A 22,808-nucleotide genomic window follows, 5' to 3' on the forward strand; every position below is an offset into this window, starting at 1 on the left:
GCTGCAGAGCCTGGGTGCGATGCGCATTAGTGGCAGCAAGCAGCCACAGAAGAAATGGTCTGGCTGGCCGCATGGTGACACCGTGGAAAAGACATCCCCAAAAAATAAGACCTGGTGCCTCCTTTGGAGAAAAAAAAGACCAGGTCTTATTTTTGGGGAGCCACTGTAATACTTATTAGCACCTTTAAGAATGTTCAGAAAATGACTCTCACAATGATGTACAGTATTTGATAAATGAGAAAACATGTCCATGGACACAGAATGCATTTGTACTTGTATATTTGTATACTTGAGAGTACAAGTCTGAGAATTCTCTTTGAGGTTAGCCCTAGTACAGTGATGGCGAACCTTTTAGAGACCGAGTGCTCAAACTGCAACCCAAAACCCACTTATGTATCATCGGGTGCCGGATGGGCGTGGCCCTTTGGGTGGGAGTGGCCAATTGGGTGGGCATGGCCCATTGGGTGGGCGTGGCTGCAGTGGTAACGGCAGACTGAGTGGGACTAAAAAGTTAAATCAATCAAATCCAACTTTGCGAGAACTTTTTTTTCCCTGCAAGAAGTTGAAATTGATTGATTGAACCTTTTTTTTTTTGCACATGGTGGCGGAGGCCTAAAGCAAAAAGGTTTTATAAAACCCAGCTGAAGGCCTAGGACTGGGGTGATGGTGCGCATGCCCACAGAGAGGGCTCTGCATGCCACCTGTGGCTCCCGTACCATAGGTTCACCACCACGGCCCTAGTACATCTAGAGGTCCTCATAGTTTGGGAAAGACTTGGTCTCATTCTTATGCCCATTTGAATATATTTATACTTTTGCCTTTACTTTGTTATTATAAAGCAATATATGTATTTTTACATCTCCATCTTTGTGTAGACCCTATGGCTGTCCCATCCAGATTTGAATCCCCTCCCCTGCACTGCAACTAAATTTTATTGATTAGATTTATATCATTCCTTTGTATAGGAGCTGAAGATATTATATACAGCAGTCTTTCCCTCTTGTAAGGTAGGTTGGACAGAAAAGTGTATGACATCTTCTATTTGGATTTAATGGAAACATGGGAAATTAGAGGAGCCGCAGGTGATTAGAGGGTTCATTGTTCAGAGTAAAACAGGCCACTTCATCATACTTCTGGACCATATTGCACCTGAGATAAGTACTAGAAGAACGTGTGTGTTTCAGGTTAAAATATGTTAAATTTATAGATAACTTTTAAGTTAATGAAGATACAGTACTTGCAACACATTTGTCTAGATCATAAGTGTCCAACCTTTTAGCTTGCCAAGGCTGCAATGAGGGAAGATGCATATGAAACATATAATATAGTTAATGTATATAAATCACATAATAATGTTAAAAGTTTAACATTAAAAATTGGGCTACACTGCATGCAGTCGGTGGACCATGGGTTATTACAGACAAATGTAATATAGTTCAATAGATGCCACGGGTCGATGCCAATTACTCTCGCTTTTATAAGATAAACAATGAACTGTATAATCCATGGTTTGTATTACTGTTTAGAGTACAGAGAAAATTCTGTGAGAAGCTGTCTTTTGGGGAATATAACCCATATTTAACTGGGAGTGACATGTTTCACAAGACAGAGAGAGGGAGGGAGAGACAAATAAAGGGAGTCTTTTCCTAAAAACAGCTATTTTTGTTGATTTTTCTTCCTTCTATATGAATTCAAGAAAGTGAGGTTTAATATGTTTATGAGTGTAGCTACATGAAGTTAAACTGTAGACTTCTAATTCCCTACCTGTTTTTCACTTTTTAGAATAATTGACCTTACTTTAATTCCCTCCTCCCATGTGGATTTCTTGCCTCTGGGCTGCACTTATTCAGAGTACAGGCCAGGAAGAATTTAATTCTCCTGGGTAAACTAACCAGGGCATGGAACATGATCTCATGGTGGTATTTTTATTTACATACGTTTAGGATCAGTGTTGTGCAATCAAGTATTTTTTGTTATATACTAGCAGACTGAAGTTTTTAAGGAAATATTTTATTTTTAACTGGTTGTTATCAACTTTTATCCACATATTTTTGGACTGACTTATTTGCTGGGCATTTTCCGATAGCTTCTCATAGCAAAGACTTCTAAACTTCAAGATGCCTTTAGTTATGACTTCTTACCCAGAATATAGGAATTGGATGCAGAAAGAGTTGTCTTTTGACTAGGCACCTGCTGTGCCTTTTGACCTGATTCAACATAATCCTGTTCTCTTTCATAGTTTTTAAAGTGTTTAAAACTTTAAACATCTACTTTTACAGGCTTTTTACTAAATTGCTGTTGTTTTAATGGTTTTCAATGCATTGGAAACAGTTTTTAATTGTGTAGTTTGCTTTTCTGCTTTGGGGTTGTTTTTAATGACAAAAAGTGGGTGAACTTTTAAACAAACAAATAAAAAAGAAGTTCAGATATTTTGGATGACAATTCCAAGTAGCCTTAGCCAATATGATCAGTAATCAGGGATGCTGGTACTTGAAAATATCCATGGGGCAGGAATTTTAAAAAAGTTGATGTGCTTTTTTCCTTATGTTGAAGGATACAGAGAAGCCAGAGTCTTCCTATGGCAAGGAAGAACTGGATCTTTTATGAGTGTTAAACCAGTTAGTACATTAAGTGTTTCTTGCTGTTAATATGTATTTATATAAATATAAATATAGTCATAGTGTGCTGATAGTAACTGTAATCTCAAGATGTGTGTGAGGCTTGGTCTTTTGTTTTCCCAGTACAGTTAGGATGAAATCAGTTCCTTTCAAATTGGTCTTTGTTTTGGGAATAAATTCCCAATGAGACTCTTATTTACCTTCTAAGTACAGTACTTCTAACATTTGATAGATGATAGATAGATTTTTTTCTTTCTACGACTCACTAATCCCTTTATTGTGGGTGGAGTTGGGGCAACTGAATGGAGCAGAGTTTACTGGCCAGATGCCCTTCTTGATGCCTACATGGAGTTTGCAGCAAACATTTTCTCTTTGCAACCTGCTAAACATCTGCCACTGATTAGAACTGAACTCTCAATATCTGAGTGGAAAGGTTGAAAATATTCTTATTTTCCTTTAAAAAAATCATTTTTCATGTTTACTTCCATATTCCATTTAGCAATGTTTCGAGATTGTTTTTCAAACCAAGAGAAAATGAAAATACAATTAAATTGCAAACTATATTTCTAGACAGAATACTAAATTCATCAACCTCTATTAAAAAGCCTGGGTGGGCACCTAAAAAAACCTATTTCCTAGTAATGAAAATATAATAGTGACAGTATCAGAAATATCACAAATTGAATGTTTTCCACTGCAATTTGCTTGCCTTCAGAAAGCTGGGGGACAAAGTGTCATGGCAGCAAACATTTCTTCCTGTTCTTGGATTTTAAGTTTAAGTTTAAGTTTATTAATATTTCTATACCGCCCTTCTCCCGAAGGACTCAGGGCGGTGTACAGGGCAAGAGTAAAACATAAAGTTACAAAAATTAAAAAGTTATTAAATACATGCCCATAAAAAACAATAAATACATTAATAAAACCCCCAATAAAATGATAATAAAAACCCCAGCAATCCCACCCTCAGGCCAGGCCGGCTTGTTCGAACAGGTATGTTTTCAGATCGCGGTGAAAGGAGCGAAGATCCGGCGCCGTCCGGAGCTCAACCGGTAACTGGTTCCATCCGGACCTCCGGATTTTAAGTTAGATACTGCTTTAAAACGGAACTGAGCTTTTGGTGAGAAATGGGATCCCAGCATAGGTAATTTCTTTGAGAGCTAAGGCTGTTTCTGTATTAAAAACGGGCTTGAATAAAACAAATGCTGGTAATCAGCTTTTGTCTAAGAATACTTAACCACCTCATTCACCTTTTTCAGGAAAAGACTGAAATAAAAGACTAAATATAAAGCAAAGAAGCACTGATCCTTCTACATCTTTTAGCTAAAATAGGAGAGGTGATTAACAGTGACCACAGTTTTCGCATGAGATAAAGAAGATGGTTGAAAGTATCCTAAGGAGATAAGGCTTGGAATAATTTAAATATCTGTCCTGATTTCCCCCCCCCCAAGATGCTATTGATTTCCTTCAGATGTTTTAACCTTTTCAATTAAATATTATGTACAGTTAGATTCTTTGTATGAAATTGAGCAAGTATCCTCTAGTTCTTTTCCCATTTCTTCTAAACACTCAGACGCTACACAATGGAAATGATTTCTCAGGAAAACAAGGTCAGAATGAGAGGAAGAGTAAGAATTCTCATACTGTGTACTCAGTCACCCCATCACAATCAAAAGGTAAGAAATTAACTCTACCCCTTCTGAATGATTCGGACTGTGGTATATCTGCACAAGAAGAATGTCTAAAGGCCATTTTCCTTTAAATTAATACTTGTGTATCTGTGTGTCATAGTAACTGAAGAATGCTTTCCCAACATTCTATAGGGACCTCCATCACTCATTCTCTTGATGGTTGGCTGATTTAGCAGAATAGGTATCTATTTGATAAGCCTGTAATCCAGTATTTCACAACTTCTGGAATTTGGGAGTTGAAGTCCACAGTCTTCAAGCTGGGCTAGAAAATGGCAGAATGCTGGTCAATTTCATCTGATGATTTTTAAAATATGCTGTGTCCACTGTTGTCTGATAAAGAGTTACTAAACTCGTACAATGTTTGGTGACCTACTTGGTCAAATAAAATTATTGCCCTCATGAGTATGAAGGATGCTAAGGTTATATTCTAATCATTACTGAACCATCCAGGTAACAAAACAAGGTATAATAGGACCTTGATTTAGGAAATAGTTTTCAGAAAGTTTTTGGTTTTATGCATTGGATTTTCTGTATTAAGAGAAGTATTGTTGTTGCTAAGTAATATCAACAGCAAACATTTTGTAAAAGGAAGGAATAACTGGTAAGCAGGCAGATAGAAAATAAAATGTGTCTATTCAAATTTACTTTTGCTACATCAGTTAAAATAGAACCATAGGTTCATTTATCAAAGTCAAAATGAATTTTATTCTTTCCTTTAACAATAAATTGGATCTAATTTAGTTAGCTGTTTTGCTGGATTGTGTATAAAATGTAGATTAGTTCTTGCAAGGTGAATGAATGATGGCACATTAAATGATGAACTGAACATGTAAATGCAATGACCCCATTAATACTGAATTACTAAATAGCAATACAATGCCTTGAGACAGTGCTGTTATTGTGCAATTATCTTGCCTCATTCCCAGAACTGAACTGAGGGGAGACCAAACATCATTGTCTTCCCTTTGTAACTCACGTATTTTCCCATGTTTTTTTTCTTAGCACAAAACAAATGGTTTAGGAGGAAAAGATGGAAGAGCCTTCCAATTGATAGTTGCAAGCTTCATTGTCAGAAGCAGAAGCTCAGCAGCAAAGATTATTTTGGGACAGACATATGTCTCAAAGATGCTTTTTCAAAAGGCAACTTTTAAGACAATTATGAGCTGGATGACTGAGAATCTCCACAGCTGGACAGATACATGAAAGCTAAATTCTGATATTTTAGGACAGGATCATAAGGCCTCACCACAGGTATTAAGCTTTTGAGAATTGAAACCTCTTTTCTTCATAGCCTTCCATTGAACTATATGACAGTGCTATTTTAGATCTTCATCTGGTTGACTCTCACAAAGAAGTTTTGCTAAATGACTGGTGAATAGGTTGAGAAAGATCTATATGATCAGTTCCATTTCTGTGTTTATGATATTTCTATATGTATATGTCAGCCACAGCAAGTAATATCAAAGGAAAGTAGTTGTGACATACTTCAGAATATCTGTGCCCAAAGATTTAAAAGTTTATGTTTTAGATGAGCAGGCCAGGCCAAAAAACTAAATTTGGAAGAAGCAACAAATATTCAAACAAAGAGCAATGGAGGAATCATCATCAGATTTATTAGAGATATCTTCATTAAAGGGAAAATCCAGGAATCCACTAAGAGGTGAGCTAACAGTTATTCAGCAAATGTCTTCCATATGCTTGAATAAAATAAATCTAGTAGGAAATCTGCCTCTAAAATTTCAAATTGCATTTTCAAAGTTTAATTAGGACTGAAAACCATCAAAGGAAAAGACAACAAAAAAATCAGTAGAATAGAAAAATCAGAAAAGAAAATCCATAATTGCGGGTAGAATCAAGGAGACAATGGCAGCCAGGGAAGAGAGAATTTCTTTTGTAAGGAAGTGTGACCAAATTTCATTGAACATTGCTGACAATGTGCTTGGCAATTACTTTGATCGCTAGCATAGTTTCCTTACAGGTAGGTTTTATCTGACTTTCAGGCAGGAGGAAACCGTACTGGCCATGATCACGAAGCTCAAAGCCGAATGAATATTTTATTCCTTCATCGTAAGCCCAATCTATGGAGGATCCGGAGCAAGGGTCTGAAAAACAGATAATGTTAAAAACAACTGGAACACAAAGGGAATGGTGAAATAGGAAGACTGGCTATGTAAGATTAGCCTAAAAAGAAGATTTTCACCAGAGCTACTTCCATTGGTTCAAATGAAACAGAATGAGGACTAGCATAGGCAATTAAATGGACACTGTTGTTTTAGGGCACCCAGCTATCTGTGTCTTTATCCATATTTTCTAAAATCATGCTTAAATTCCCTGTTTGTATTCTGAAGTCATACATACTTCTTGCTGGATGCCAGTAAGGATTCTTATTTTTTCTTCATCTTCATGATTGTGTCCAATTCTTAGAGATTGGCCTGATAAGACCCTGCAGTTTTCTTGGCAAGGTTTTTTCAGAAGTGGTTTGCTATTGTATCTTTCCTTTTTAAAAAAATTCAAACATAATAGAGCTGGAAGGCACCTTGGAGGTCTTCTAGTCCAACCCCCTGCTCAAACAGGAGACCTTATACTATTTTAAACTACCAAGATGAAGCTATTTTTTAATGTGGTTGAGGCTTAATAAGCTCACATTTAGTATATATCACCATAATATAGCTAGTTTTTTTTAACTGCATGTCTTTTTTTGTTAATATTGTAGTTTTTTTTGCAGTTCAGTCTTTTGTTTTTAAAAAAGGAGATCTATTTGGACCATAAACAAACGTTAAATTGCTTTTAACAATTCTTGAGGTACTTATAGTAATTAAAATACAAATAATGATACATTAAAATATAGGTAAAATATTTAAAATCAAAGCAAACTAATCACAATCATTAAATTTCATCAGCCCTCAACAGCTTGTACATTTTCACAATTTTCCTAAACCTTTTGGAAATGGGATCCAAATACTCTCTACGACACATGATATAAATATATGAGGTGCATTGCATACAAGAGAAGGCCATTTTCTATGTATTAGATAGCAGAGATTATGGCAGGCATCAGGGTAACTTCAACAGAGTCTCCCTTGCTGATCTAAATGACGGGACTGGTAGCAAAATAGTTGGTTTCTCAGAAAATAAGTCCTGAAGACAAGAGTCTTGTTTGCTGGATGGCTGGAGGAATCCACAGTAGAACCTCCGCTATATCCAAACTCCTATTAGTTTCTTAGAGCTATAGTGTCAGGTGGGGATAAAAACATTTTTAGAGGATGAAATATTACTGTATACATGGATGTGCTTTTTTCATGCTCTGCCTGAATATTTGAAATTATCAGAGGGACTGAAATGCAAATTTCACATATAATCCCAGTCAATAATACTATCTTCAGGAGAGAGTGAATTTGATATAGCAGTTAAGGTATTAGAGTTTTAGTTTTGTCTTAGGGACAAAGCCAGCTGGGTAACTTTGGGCAAGTCATTAGCAGAAGAAGGCAATGGCAAATCATTTCTGAGAAGAAGAAGAAAAAAGACTTGCCAAGAAAACCTCAGGGACTAGTCCAGGAAGTTGGTAGGAGTCAACACTGACTTGAAGTCGCAAACACAAAACAAACAAAAAAAGCAAAGTGAGAAGACAGCTTATGTGAGAAAAAAGCATATGTATACAGCGGAAGTTCACATGAACTTCTTATCCCAAGAATTAAAGAATCTAAAAAAAACAACTGGCTGGAAGATACTCTTGGAGGTTGAGCTTATTTTTTTTAAAATAAAATCTTTCCTTTTTGAAATCTGTCAAAAACTATTTGGGGTCAGGTTAAAGAAATGAGAAAATGATGATGAGAAAATCTAAGATTCTATATGTTCCTAAGATAACTTCAGTTTCTCTTCACTTGTGGAGCATGAAGCACGGTTCAGACCTGATGTCAGAACTTTCCACAGTCCCACTGAGGATGCCTTTTATAGTCCTCCTCCTCTGCCCAAGATGAATGAAGTTTATACTTTCCTACAAAGCCTTATAGCATTCACTCTTAAGTATAAGTTATGGAATAAAATATCCCAACATGTCAAAGCAGATATGTAGATTTTTTTCAGTGTAAAAAGCATAAAAAAATGTTTTGAAGTAGTTTTGCAAATACAAATACTTACAAATTGTGGTTGCAATTGTTCCATATATATACTCTGTTTGATAGAGACTATATAAAGCATCTACAGCTTCCTTAGCTAATTTATTCTGTATTTGAAAAGAAGAAATATTAGATCAATAATCCTTTCTTTCTTGGCAAATTCAACTATATACAAATTCAATGATATTCCAATCACTTTCAGATAATTTATATGAACATAGGAACTTGCCTTCAGCCAGGAATGGTTATTTGTTCCTCTAGCCCAGTATGATAAGCATCTGAGGTCCTATTTAGCACCTGCTAACTGAGGCCTATGTAGTGTCACAAGTGAATTAAATTTTGGTTGATTTTAAAGCTCTTGGACAATCCTAGATTTGGGCCCCAGTCCATAAGTAATTACACATAATGGAGCATTGATGTGACTAGAGGCCACAGGCAATAAATTTGGATTCCCACTTCTGTTGAAAGACAGTTGGGAATTTTATCCCTATCCAAGCTGTATTATTTGGACAGAAAATCTGCTGAATGATTCGTGCTGCATCTAGAGATGTGTTGTCATACAGATGTATACCTAATAGGCTCCATGTCTCCTGCTGAGTTTGCAACAATAGTCTGCATGCAAGCCAGGATCTGAATATGCCTCTCCATTTGTGTATTGGAATATGCACGCAAATGCATTTTAATCCTTAATAATAGAAGGCCTAGGACCTTTCATTTGAACAATCGCCAACTTCTGTATCTCTTTAGATGAAAGGTATATAATGCACTTTTCTTTGTCGCCTCTGTCCAAGGCAGTTCTTTAAGATAATCTGCTGAGGTTTTTTCTCTCCATGTTTTGTTCTTCAGAAGTACAAAGATAACCTACAAAGATGTGGCTTTCTCAGTGGTTACATTCCTATTACACAAGAACGTAGCCTGGTGCCAACTTTTTGATGCCAAGAGAAAACATTTTTATATACTGACACATTTTAACATATTTTACTGAATTAATTAATTCCCCCCCCTGTTTTGAAGACTTCTCTGTCATTTTTGTAAAACTGATGGGATGAAAAGCTGTATAAAACGTAGCTACATTGTTTATGAGAACATTAATATTATGAATATGTTGGCAGGTGACATAGCATCTTCTTTACTTTGGAGAAAAATGAATTTCAGAGATGAGAAACTAAATCCTTATTTTAGATGATTAGCATTCATAGCATTCTGCAGTCTTAGCAGTCTTCTCTAACTTGCTACCCTCCAGATATGTTGGGGTGGCAAATTCGAGAAATCAATGTCATTGGAGGGCAATCTGTAAAAGAAAGCTTTGCCTAGAATCAAGAGAAGAGAATATATGCAGCTCAGGGTTGAACTGTGGAGTCCTTGGTACTTTTTGAATTGTTTGCTTGAAAGTAAACAACCAAGCTCAGAAAGCACCAAGGACGCCACAGATCTTTAAATCGTCTCATGGAGCAGATTAGGTATACATTTTGCAGTCCATTAATCTGTGAAACTTTAAACAGATATACCGGTAAGCTATTTCTGTGATATGAATACTCAGGGCTTTTTTTCTCATAGAATGTTCAGAACGGCGTTCCGGCACCTTTTTTGGGGAAATTTTTTTTCCCCCAACAAGCTGTGTAGCAATTCCTATTGGCTTTCAAAATCCAATAGAGGGAGCTCTATTGGATTTTGAAAGCCAATTGCTGCTGAGCCCGCCAAAAAACCTGGCCAGCAAACTTTGCACAAAGAAGTTGTCTGCAGCGAAGGCTAGTTGTCAGGAACTTTGCACCATCTCAACGGTAAATAAGAAAGGGCAAGGAGTGGGAGGTGGGTTTTGCAGAGTGCATGTGCACTTCTTCCTTATGCTCACCTGTCAGCCAGCTGGTGGCCTACCCGGTGCTGGACCTGGGGGGTAGTTAGCGTGTGTCTCCGAACCATATCCACATTGGTCTTTCCCGGCTGTGCCTTCCTTGTGTGATGAAACCCAGACACGGAGCTGCAGCTGGAATTGTTGCTAGAGGGGGACCAAATGGGCAGCGCAGCTGAACCCCAGGGGCTGGGGAGGGAGCTCAGGGAGGCAGCCCGGGGTGTCTGTGTCAGACACCTCGCAGTCCTGCAGCCCATAAATAGCCACAATGTCCAGGAAGTCCCCCAGCGGGTGTCCAGCTTCCTTGGCATGGTGGGGAAGGCAGGGGGCTTGGCTTGCTGTAGACCAGGTTGCTGCAGGGCGCCGCCGCCGCCCCCATCATGCAGCCGCTGCCCAGGGCCAGCCCTGCCCAGCCGGCGGTATCGTGGAGTGTGTTGGCCTAGCCGGCACAGGCGGGTGTCCATCTGGGAGGCGCCGACGGCCCTGGCAGACAAGCCTAGGAGTGTCCACCAGGCTCCCGGCTGCTCCGGCTCTTCTGCCCCGGCCGCTATTTGTAGTCCGGGAAGATGTTTGCGGGCTTCTACACCCTGGAGGCACCCGCCAGCGGCTGAGCGGTGGGCCGTTCTCGCCGCTGCCCTGAACAGCCCAGCCGGAGGTGAAGCGGGCGGCCCATGGAACGCCATCATGTCTGGTTGTGCGCGCAGTGGCGGCAGATCGCGCAAGAGCAGCTCCGGCTGCACAACTCAGAGCTCTCCAAGCGGCTGAGCGCTGCTTGGCAGCGCCTCTAACACAGAAATCCAAGCCACATGGAGTGGAGCCTTAAGAGCCAGACTAGAGTTTACACATGCTCATTTTTCATAAACTAAATCCTTGGCCAGGAGGCAGAATCATGCATCTCCTTCCTTGTGATCAGAGTTACTGATAAAACACACTATGCAAATACACAGATCTGGGTCAGTAAAGAATCCATATAGATAGTCTGACAGTATTTCTTATTTCTTTGAATCCACAACTAATCTTTGAATTGGACAGCATATCACATACCTGTGTCTGATATTATTACAGAGTTATAAAATAGACTGCTGTCACTAAATAATTATATGAGATTCTAGATCTATCAGCCCAGTTCATTGCAGGTCTGAACTCCCATGCAGTGAAAAGGAGAGGGGTTGCAACTTCTGTTTGTAGTTATCCACGTTTCTGCACACTGAGATAATCGGCCATCGTACAAATACAGAGCCTATCATGCTTTTATATTTATATATGGAACAAAATATATGTTAAGAATTGAATATATAATTGTTTAATTATATAAATAAATATATAAATAAAATTATATAAATAAATAACAAGATGAGAGTTCCGGCACCTTTTTTTTTTTTAGAAAAAAAGCCCTGTGAATACTAATAAGGGAAACTATTTGTAGCTCAGGATTGAAATGAGAGGGTCCTTGGTGCTCTCTGAACGTGGTTGTCTTCTTGCCAATGTTTCATTACCCAAGCTAGGTAACTCATCAGTTCTAGTAAGAAGTTCACTAGCATTGATTATGTTATGAGCACCTTACTAGCATTGATGATGTTACCTAGTTTAGTAATGAAACATCTGCAAGAAAACCAAGCTCAGAGATCACCAAGGACCCCATTGTGATATGACTCTGGGTTAATTATTATGCATTGTATTGTATTGTGTTTTGTTGTGTTCTGTTTTGTTCTATTCATCATAGATTATGGTAGATGGTCAGAGACCCCTTTGACTCGTTCTTGTTGTCTTCAGGAGGTGGCTATACTCCATTCAAGTGAGAACAATTTTGTTACAAGTTCTTGTTGATTTATGTGCATCCTATTGATTTTCTGCTTATGAGCCATGGCCAAGAGGGCATTTTTATTTATAGGGAAATAATTACCCTCACCCCACCCCAGATCATCTCCCAAATGCACCTTCTGTTATTTGTTACATGTGAATTCAGGGAGGCAATTTAAATGTAGTAGATAAGCAATAACCATCTGGTTATTCCTTTCATTTTGGTCTATTAATTTAGAATGTGGATTTTTTTTATAATCAATGAACAACTCAGTGATTCAGGCTATAAAAGGAAATAGTTTCTTAATCTGAACTTTCTATACTTTAATATTCTCTCACCAGACACCACTAATGGAAAATTATCCTTGTTGGCATCTGCTTGCATTGGATAGGAGAACCTTTCAAAATTGTTTTGCAAAGAAAAACATCTCATTTTGAATATGAGAAGTGAGGTGATTGCCAAAGTGCAGATTATTTTAAAAACTAGCATGTACTTTGTGATAGTACGTACTGGTTGGGAAGCTGGAGAGTGGTTTTTACAAGACTTTTTTCTGGGGCTGGATGGTGTCAAGACCGGCATTGTTGGGCACCTTCCAAAGCCCATGCTTCAGAACGGGGCCACTGCCAATCTCAGTGCTTTTTGGCCTGCTATAACAGCTGCTGCTGCTTCCTCTCCTTCTTGAGTTTTGTATCCATGTGCTATCTCTCACCAAGCAAACAAGCAGGCAGAGAAGATGGATGAGGAACTATAAAATGGTATGATCTGCCAAGATGGATTCTTCCGTGATTATTCACAAAGCCCCCTGATCTCTCTCTTGAAATAGCCCTCAGGTCAAAAATTGCATTAAAATGTGTAATTTAGGAAAATTGTGTAAGGAAAAAAAAAAGGTCTCTTGGGGAAAAGTCTGTTTCACTCCTAATATGCCAAATTAAAAAAAAAGTCTAGATGACTTAGTACATGAAAACAATAAAAAAATTGTTGTGCATATATTTGGTGACCAAAGAAGGGTGCATATATAATAGCCTGGCTCTGCAAACTGCACTGGATGCCAGTTTGCTTCCAGGTCAAATTCAAGGTGTTAGTCATCACCCATAAAGCCCTACATGGCATGGGGCCAGGCAACCTATGGAATTGGCTTCATCCCATCCCATCAGCCTGTCTCACTTGTTCAGACAGGGACAGTATGCTGCAGACAGCCTTGGTCTTGGAAGACACCCTTCTCTGCCACTGCCCTTGCATTATGGAATATTTTTCCTTCAAATATGAGGTGGGCCCCCACTATCCTGGGCTTCTGAAAAGGTGACAAAACCTGGCTCTGCTACCTTGCATGGGGGGGCACAAAGGACCGTACAATAGTGAAGTTGGCTGGTGTCATGAGAGCCCACCTCTGCTTTTATTAACCAATGTTAAATGGGCATCTTGGAATGTTTTTATTTCTTTGAAATTTTACATTATAATCTTATAATTTTAAAATGTTTAATTCAAATTAATTTTAATATTATAATGTTAATTTTACATTTATTTATAAAATATATTTTATAAATATTATTTTATATTTATATTTATTTTAACTTTGTTTTATATATTATATGTATGCTTCTCAGAGCCCTTCCTTGAGAGAGATGGGTGGTCTAGAAATACAAAATATAAATAAAATAAATAAAAACAAATGGGAAAACATAGTTCAACCCTTAAATGTAAATAAACAAATATAAAGGGCAAGCAGAAACCTTTGGATGGCCAGGAGCTGTTTTAAAGTTTGAGGGGAGGCAAGAACTGGGAGAGGTGAGATTTTTATTTTTCCTTAATTTTTAATTATGCCCTTGAGCCTGTTGCAGGGCTTTCACCACAGTTTACATTTATTTCTAATCTTGAAATAGCAAGAAAATGTGCTACTGATATTCACAATAACTAGCTTATCTAGTTGTTGTTGTTAACTCCCAGAAGAGTTCTGAAGACAGCATATGGTCCTGAGGCCATGCATTTTTGTTATAGACTGATGAAAAGCTCCTCTTTTCTACATACCAGTTTGTTATGAGTAGGTGCTTCTTCTATTGTATAGCCATAAGGAAATAGCAGCATCTGAGAATAGGCGTGGATGGTTATATAACCTTTGATAGAAGCATGGTGTGCACGAATAAAGGCTGTGACTGCCTTTGTTTCTGGCTCAGATTCTGCTGACGAACCACAGTATATCTGTTCACAAGGGTCATGCAATCCACCTTCTATGTCTGCTGCAAAATATTAAGAAGAGTTGCTTACGGTGTATATGAAAGCTATTTGTATTTCTTCACAATACTGATTCATAGGCTGGGCATTCATAATAGGTTCTTTATGTAAAAAATTCCTAAGGCTTTGACTTTGTGATAGCAAGATAATGAAAGCTTTGAAATATTGGTCGCTTATGAATCTACATAGTTGGGAACCTCAGTCTTATAGGCAGAGTTGTGATTTTTTTTGAATTGATACAGCTTTTAGGAAAAAAAGATTGGCACATTCTGATTATTAATTACTTTAATATTTCTCATAATGTAGGGCTAACGGAACAAATTATTATTGGCATTAATTCTTGTCTAATTTAGAGATTGTCCCTGATTCTGCTATGCATCCTATATGTTAATATAGTCTAGAGGAAACTAATTAACTTCCATCCAGAAGTGACTCAGAATCTACCATTTTTATCCAAAATTAGTAAGGTAGTTCTATCTTTTTGTGACCCAAGCTCTACTCCCTTTGTATGTACTTGTGACATCACGAAGCAAATATAAAAGTGCCAGGGCTTCTGTTGCATCAGCATGGTGCTGCTTTCATCATTTGTGTTACCTTGACTACCCTGCAGATATTGTTGCTTCTTTCAACTTATTCTGCAGTTGATATTTACTTGTGGGATTTAAGGAAATCACATCATTCTCTTTTCTTACATATCATACATTCTACTTACCGCCCCAAGAAGCTTTGAAATTCCTGTTCAGGTCAGTGCCAATGCAATCACTGTTTGAGTTATTGGAACGGTTTTTTCTCCACATGCGGTCCTGTAAGGCAAAAGTGATTGAAGTCCATTATTTCTTATTTTTTATTTCTTAATTCTGAAAGTATTATCAACTTATTTGCAAACTATGTACAACTAAATGTAAGCGGGTAGAAGGACTGTGGTCCTATATACTGCTTCCAGTCATGTTCTCTTTTGCATTATCTGTCAGTGGTGTAACATCCAAGTTACCTTTAATGTTCATCTCTGAATAAAAATAAATGTACATTATATAAATATACATTAACTTTTGGAATTGCTTATACATTACATTTATTACATTTCAAATCTGAGTTGTTTATCAATGGGCTGGGTAAGTATAATCCTACTGTCCTGCTGTGCTGACATCCAAGTGCAGATGACATTTGAGTAATTGAAAGATATACTCATATGAGAGAAGACTAATACTCCTATATGCTGATTATTATAAGATGTAATTTCTTATGGATTTATTCTTGTTTTGAATGAGGAAGGGAGCAATAATCTGTAAAAGATCAGATAAGAATATACTCATTTGCTTTAATTTGCGTGTTGCATTTTTTAAAATCCTTGGAAGTAATTAACTGATATGAAGACTAATGAAGCCCTAACTTATGACTTTTTGCTGTCCTTAGTTAACAAAAGGATTACATGAGGAAGAAACTATGCTTTTAATATTAATTATGATAGGAAAAAGAGCACCAAGGAAGGACAGATAGACATATTTCTCTATGGTGATTTTCATTTTTTTGTGTTGGAAAACAAATAACTTTTACAGATAGAGATTAACGAACCTTCATCCTCAGATAGAAATTATATTCTAACACACCTGTAGTAACACATCATCCTTTGAAACTTTCTATTGTCCCCATAATTCAATTTAGCAAAAGAAATAGTGTTAACTAGAAAGGAATAAATATGAATAATACTTTGGTCCATGTCCAGACATAACCATCAATGTTGAACACTGGGAGAACATAGAAATTCATGTTGTCCAAGAGTTGTGTCATGTCCTTGTCTATTCCGTAAGTCGTGACAGCCTGTAACAGAAAAAGACTTGCATATTAAAACCAAACAATTTTCAATAAATTTAGAATATTTGAAATGTTGCAATAATTTTCTTTTAAAGCAAATTTTCATTCTATCTTCCCTCGTCTATCTATAATAGCTTACACTAATGAAATCTATAATGTAAATAATAATTTACAATTATTTTACAGTATTTACATTCTGTGTGTTTTTTCTGGCACCTACTGATGTCAAAATTAGTTCTGGGCAAATTTCTTTTCAGAGGGAAAGCAAAGATCACTCTTTCTTGAATGCTCTCTCTTGTTTCACCTTATATGGGAAACTTCCAGGAGGGCTCAGAAGATTATTTGGGGCCTGGAGAGACTGGCACAGAAGAATCTAAAACAAGCCTTGAGGAATCAAATCAAGACATTATTTAGCCCAATATTCTGTATCAAATCTGTGGCCAGCCAAATGCCTACAGAGAACTCATATAAACAGGGATATGACACACATATATGAATATAAAGGCTAAATCAGCAATTTCTAATAGCTTGTACCTGTCAGTTTCCCTCAAACTGTGTTAATTAAGCATATTTTACTAACCTCCTTTACAAACCATTGGCAAAAGGCTGGTGAGATCCACTCTCGTGCATGCACACCACAATCCATAAATATAGCTTTCTTTTGGCCACTCTGTTTTCCAACCTGTTTCCAGGGAAAATTGAGTTTTTACAACTTTTTTATGTTTACTTTGCATAGTAATTGATCTCTTTCTGGTGTTAGAATTAATTTGCATTTCCTTTGATTTGCCTACTTCTAGCTTTTATTGAAATTCTCAGTTAAAATTGTTTATTTTAGGGAACCAGACATGTAAAATTTTATTCTAAGAAAGTTGTGTAATAAAATACATGTACATTTTACTACATTTTAAAACAAAAGAGAGATGAATATTTGATGGAGTGTTTTTTTTGAAAATGTATGGAATTGAATGAAGTAGAGTAGGTTTAATCATACTTTCCATTGTAGATCAGTTAATCCTGGTGTCAGCTAATGCAGTTCAATACAACTATCTGTTAATCTACTTTCTCATTATGCATTAGATGTAGATATACACCTATTTATTAAATGCTTGAATTATATTGACACTTTTACCTTAAGGACATACATAGGCCGTTTCTCATACGTCTTTCCAATCTCATTCCTGGATATCAGTTTGGGATGTTTTTTGGCCATTCGTTCAATCCATGCAGCAATCTAAGTGGATCACATAACAATAGAATTAAGACAATAGAATTAAAGGGATAGAATATGCTTTGTTATTTTAAATTATCTAAGTAATTTAAAAAACACTTTTTTTCAGTGCATAATACCTTTTTCCATTCATTATATCGTGTGTAGAAGTATTTCTTACGGAAAAGTTTTCCTCCATCCAACTGTTTCTCAATTTCATCTTGTAGATTGTGAAATAAAATTCTGTGATAGGAAGCATAATTAGATTAAATATGTAACTTTGCTTTCCCTGAATTCTTTTTGTTTAAGATTTTTTTTGGCCCAGGTCTACCCTATAGGCTCACATACTTACATTAAAAAGTACTCCTTCTTTTTCTTCTTTTCTCTTTGTTAAAACTTGCATTATAAATTGGACTGGGGCTCCCTTTGTGTTTTGCTTACATTAATCTGTAAATTTATAGGAATAAAGCTAAATTTCAAAAAAGAAAACATGGCATCCACAATTAACTGATCGAAGCCCCACTCCTTTTTTTCAAACAGGTGAGGCTTTGATTGCACAATTGTGGTTCTATCCTAATGTATCTGAGGACAGAATTGATCCAGTGACTGGCAAGTGCTGCATTGTATCTTTCCCCTAAGTCAGAGCTCCCCAACCTTTTGGGCACCAGGGACTGGTTCCATGGAGAGAGATTTTTCCATGGACCAGAGGCAGTGTGGTTTTGGGTGCTGCCTGCATCATGCAGATGGAACTTTGCTTGTTTGTGTGGACCGTTTGCTGGCATGTCACAGCCCGGTACTGGTCTATGGACCGGGGGTTGGGAACCCCTGCCCTAAGTGAAACAAACCCCAAGCCACTCCCTTCCCTATAATGTCACACAACCCAAAGCTCATCACTGCTTCAATGTATACATTCTTAAAATAAATAAATGATCGATGGATCATAAAAGGTTTTGGCCCATGTGTGAATTCTGGTGAACAGGTTATTTTATATATATAGAAATGGAAAGAAAACACTGGGTTTAAAATAATACGGCGAGCCATTCTGAAATAGGTTTTTAAACTGAGAATGGTGGAGAAGTTATCAACCATGGATTTCTCCTGGGTAATCATATTAATAAGTGCATCAGAAGTACAACATCATGTTACTTTATCCAACTTTAATATGTTACCTCTGCTTAAGATAGAAAGTAAGTGAAGGCTTGGTAAAAGCAGAAATCAGTAACTGATCCTGTGATATCCAGAAAGGACACATACATACCATAGTCACAATGACATAAACTAGCTATTTCTATTGTAAATGTATTATTTAGTTCAGCAAAATAAGTGAAGAATGAATTCCAGCTTAAGTATCATTTTGTCATGGTTCTGACAGATGAAGCCCTTCAAAAGAACTTCAAGGCATTGTTTACCTTGAAGAATCTTTTATTCGAGAAACAAAGTATCAGCACCACATAGTTGAACCCCAAAACTAAATTCCCCTCTCCTGGATACAAAGTAACAAAGTACAATTCCCTCCTCCAATAAACAGTCATAAATCACATCCCCCAATTAGCTTGAAGCACAGGCTTTCTCCCCAGCTCCCCAGCCCACAAAAACACTATCAGCTCTGGGCCCAATGTCCTTGGGTTCCCACAGCTGAGTTATTATTGTTATGAGTAACTGGACTCTCATCCCTATTCCTCCTCCCAGCATCGACTAATTCTAAAAGCATAGAAAAAATGGCTGCATTTCTGTTTGTTGTCAAACCAAGAACATCTGTTTGCTAACTTCCTATTTTTCTGTTTTGTATTGGATTGTCCTCATTAAATAGAAATGATATTTAGATAAAATCAGTGGAGGAACTCCCACTGTTTACTAATCACAAGAAACAGTCTGGAAGTTGAATTGATATATTATTGAAGGAGCAATAGTAAGAGAAAAGGGATATGGTCATTTAAAAAAGAAAGCATGTCAAACCTTTATGTTTATATAGGGAAGAGATTGCGAATCAAGCAGAAAGATCGAATGAATAGAGAAATAGAATCTTACATTGATTACCCTTTGTTCAAGAACATATGAAGAACGGCTGGAGGACTTGGGTTTGGATTGTCTAAAGAAAATAAGAAATAGGGGTGACATGATAGCAGTATTCCACTATTTGAGGGGCTGCCACAAAGAAGAGGGGGTCAAACTATTCTCCAAAGCACAAGAGGGCAAAACAAGAAACAATGGTTGGGAAGTGATCAAAGGGAGAAGCAACCTGGAATTAAGAAGAAATTTCCTAACAGTGAGGACAATGAACTAGTGGAACAGCTTGCCTTCAGAAATTGTGGGCACTCCATCACTGGAGATTTTTAAGAAGAGACTGGACAGTCACTTTTCTGAGATGGTATAGGTTGTCCTGCTTGAGCAGGGGGCTGGACTAGACGACCTCCAAGGTCCCTTCCAGCTCTATTCTAAGAACAAGCAGCACTGATGTAAAGACACTTACATCATACATAAGTATACTGTATACATAATATTGTAGATGTAGCAAAATATACTATTTTAAAAACTAGATTAAACTAAGATCATCAATCCTTTTTACCTCATATCTCAGCCTTTTTTTTGGTTGTTCATAAGTTTCAAAGTATGAGAGAAAAATTAAGTACAAAATGGATGCTTTAAGCTTGGAAGAGACCCAAAGCATCTGTTCTTCCTCTTAAAGTCCCTGAAACCTATTCAGAAATGGCCCTTGGCCCCATCTACTTTCAAAGTGTGGCCCTTGATATCTTGCATACTCTGCATTAAAGAGTAGTTCTTTTAAGTTGATTTAAATTGTCTTTAATTAATTGACATATATTCACTCTTCATCTCTGTCTCCTTCCTTCTGTCTGTCTCCTAAAGAAATCTGTTTAATTCTATTTGGATTTCATTTATACTGTATTATTTAATTAAATTGCTGATAATTTATTTATAATCATTCTAATAAATGTAGCATACATTCTCATGAATCTGAATTGTGAACTACATACCTATATTGGATTTGATTTTGCTCCAGGATCTTTTGGACAAAGTTTGTCTGGTCTGAACTGACTCGGAAATCCACTTTTTTCCCAATAAGAACATGTTGAACTGAATGAGGATGCCAAAAATCAAGCTAGGAAAAAAATAATGCAAGTTTATTTTTAAGCATGTAAACAGAAAAGAGGAATCATGTAGAAAAAAAAATATTTTTTATCTGTTAGAGAGAATGCCATTCTTGCACTCTTCGTTATGTGAGCCAGAATAGGATATTGTGTTACAACAACTGATCCTATCTAGTTTGAGTTTAATTTCAGCATTAATGAGACAGAATTTTCCTTTTTCCTCAGCTTGGAGATACCAGAAGGTAGAACTTCAAAACTTCACTGCCACAATCCATAGCAATAGCTGTTCAATATACACATTTCACTATACCTAATAGAGTCATCCTGTTTTATTTTCTTTGGAAATGAATTATGCAGAGTAAAAGTAACTGTAGTCTCATTTAATGACTATTTGTTCAGTGACTATTCGAGGCTATGATGGCTTGAATGAGTAGACTAGTGCTCAGAGAAACAGTTAACAGCTTTGGGAGAAAAGAATGCCAATTGGTAATATGAAGCCATTGAATGACCAGTATGAAACTATGAAAAGGTTGTATTAAGGGATGCCTTCATGTACTCTTTTCTATTTTATAGATGTCATCATATCTTCTAAATTAATAAAATGTCCTATAATCACCAATATTTGAATGTTTCATCTCTCACAATGCATTGTTATTAATCTTCCCATATTTGATGTAAATATTTTATAATATATTGTTGACATGCAATGTTACTTCATATCTGACAATCATCAGCACCAAGATCAAAACAATCAAAAAATGCCAAAAAGTTTCACGCAATTTATGTTTTACTGATAGAGTTTTCATTTTTAGAAATCATATGAATATTTGGGTAGTAGTTTAAGCTAAAATAGATTTTTGGCATATCTGCACATACAATATGTATAGAGAATCTATAAGCTGAACTACCAGAAATGGCTTCTCTTCATTTTCAGCTCTCACTATGCATTGAAAACACATTTTCATAACTGAAGCATTTTTTTATTTGCAAAAATTTTGTAGAATGACATGGAAAAAGATATGGTGCATATGTTAAAAAGACTCCTCACCTGTATTGTAGAGGCTAGGTCCTTCAAGACATTTAATTGATTTTCATTCTCAAGTTTCACTTGAAATACTTTGTCACTTCAATAAAAAATAAAGCATAATTAAAATACATTAACATCAAATTAAGTCACATTTTGTTCTATTTACTTCTTCTCTTCCTATGATGTATGGTTATAAATCATTCCATCAGGCTTACAGTGCTATGCCAGATTGCATCTAATAGTTGCTTACATTCTTACATACAGTAGTGAAGCTAGTAAAACCAGTAACTTTGCTTTTAGGAAATAACCACAATAAGAAACATCTACCTGTCAAAGGAACATGTGAGAACAACCCCCAGAGGGGTAAAAAGGAGCCCTAGAAATGTAAGAATGAACCTCATGATTCCACTTTGTCTGTAAAGCTAGATCCTTAGTTTTTATATATGCATTTATATGCACACATAAGCAATCAGGTGACTTCCTCTAAAGCTTTCATTGGATACTATACTATGTCTTTTGAGTTTGCCAGTTAATACTTTTAGTCTTCCACTCATTATCACAAAATCTGAGCAATAAAACTAACAAGAAAAGCTACAACTCAATCAGATGAAAAATACCATTAAGTGTCATGTTGTATGGTGGGAGATAAACAGCTCTGCAGGAGATTTCAGCACATATCAGCCTAGATAGAGGTAAAATAAAGATGAACAACATTTACATACCATTCAAAAGTGATTACCAAAAAAGCTAAAAAGGAAAGAAAAAAAAAGCAAAATACTTCCTCACCTGCAATCAACACACAGATAAGCAAGGATTAACATCAGGATTAGTATTAGGCCATCAATCAAGCAGTAAACAATACTCCAATCAATGAACTACTAATTCAGACAAACAGTCAGACAGTAAATGACAGTCTAATCAAAACTACTTACAAGAAAATAACATTCCTCCCAATACTGATAAAGAGCATCAAGGATTCCACAGATAGGTGTGACTCAGAATGATTTTTTTTGGTAATGTTTTTGTCTTTTTACCTTTGTAAGTTGCTCAGAGTCACATATGTGAGATGGACAGCTATATAAATTTGCCAAATAAATAAATTTTCAGTTTACTTTTGCTCCATTTGCTGGCCATTTTATCCTAACAGCATCCTAGCAAATGCTCCCTCCGACTGAAGGTAAGCAGTTCCTTGTGAGTGCATGGAGATAATGTGAGTTAATCCAGGGCATTGAACCAGAAATGTCCTGTCCAGATTGCTGTGGATATAATTTGGTCCAATTTGAGGAAAGAGTCTGGAGTGAGATTTGGAGAAACAGAGGATATATATGGCAGTTTTGTTGTTTATGGGGGAAATA

The 22,808-nt window shown here is 36.7% G+C and overlaps 1 protein-coding gene across 1 annotated transcript; it reads right to left on the bottom strand.

Annotated features, from left to right (window-relative positions):
* Positions 1–5,849: 5,849 nt before the first annotated feature.
* Positions 5,850–22,609, bottom strand: LOC308668382 (mast cell carboxypeptidase A-like). The gene is made up of 11 exons (XM_081328254.1): positions 21,781–22,609; positions 21,475–21,550; positions 20,313–20,437; positions 17,460–17,562; positions 17,242–17,343; positions 16,693–16,794; positions 16,008–16,118; positions 15,013–15,103; positions 14,097–14,305; positions 8,444–8,528; positions 5,850–6,408 (listed from the first exon to the last, which is right to left on the bottom strand). Exons 1-11 carry the CDS (start codon positions 21,852–21,854, stop codon positions 6,221–6,223), a joined length of 1,266 nt encoding a protein of 421 aa, XP_081184380.1. The 5' UTR covers positions 21,855–22,609; the 3' UTR covers positions 5,850–6,220.
* Between the last annotated feature and the right edge of the window lie 199 nt (positions 22,610–22,808).

This window comes from Vipera berus (assembly GCF_964194415.1).
Source record: "Vipera berus genome assembly, chromosome: 5".
In the NCBI taxonomy this organism is placed as follows: domain Eukaryota; kingdom Metazoa; phylum Chordata; class Lepidosauria; order Squamata; family Viperidae; genus Vipera; species Vipera berus.

Bases quoted from the DNA above. Each gene is read 5' to 3' on its own strand.
- LOC308668382 (XM_081328254.1), bottom strand. From the start codon at position 21,854: ATGAGGTTCATTCTTACATTTCTAGGGCTCCTTTTTACCCCTCTGGGG. The intron at 17,563-20,312 runs GTATGTAGTTCA...TTCCTATCACAG, and splicing joins CAAAATCAAATCCAATATAG to AATTTTATTTCACAATCTAC. The intron at 14,306-15,012 runs GTAAGTAGAATG...AATATTTTGCAG, and splicing joins TTTCAAAGCTTCTTGGGGCG to CAGACATAGAAGGTGGATTG.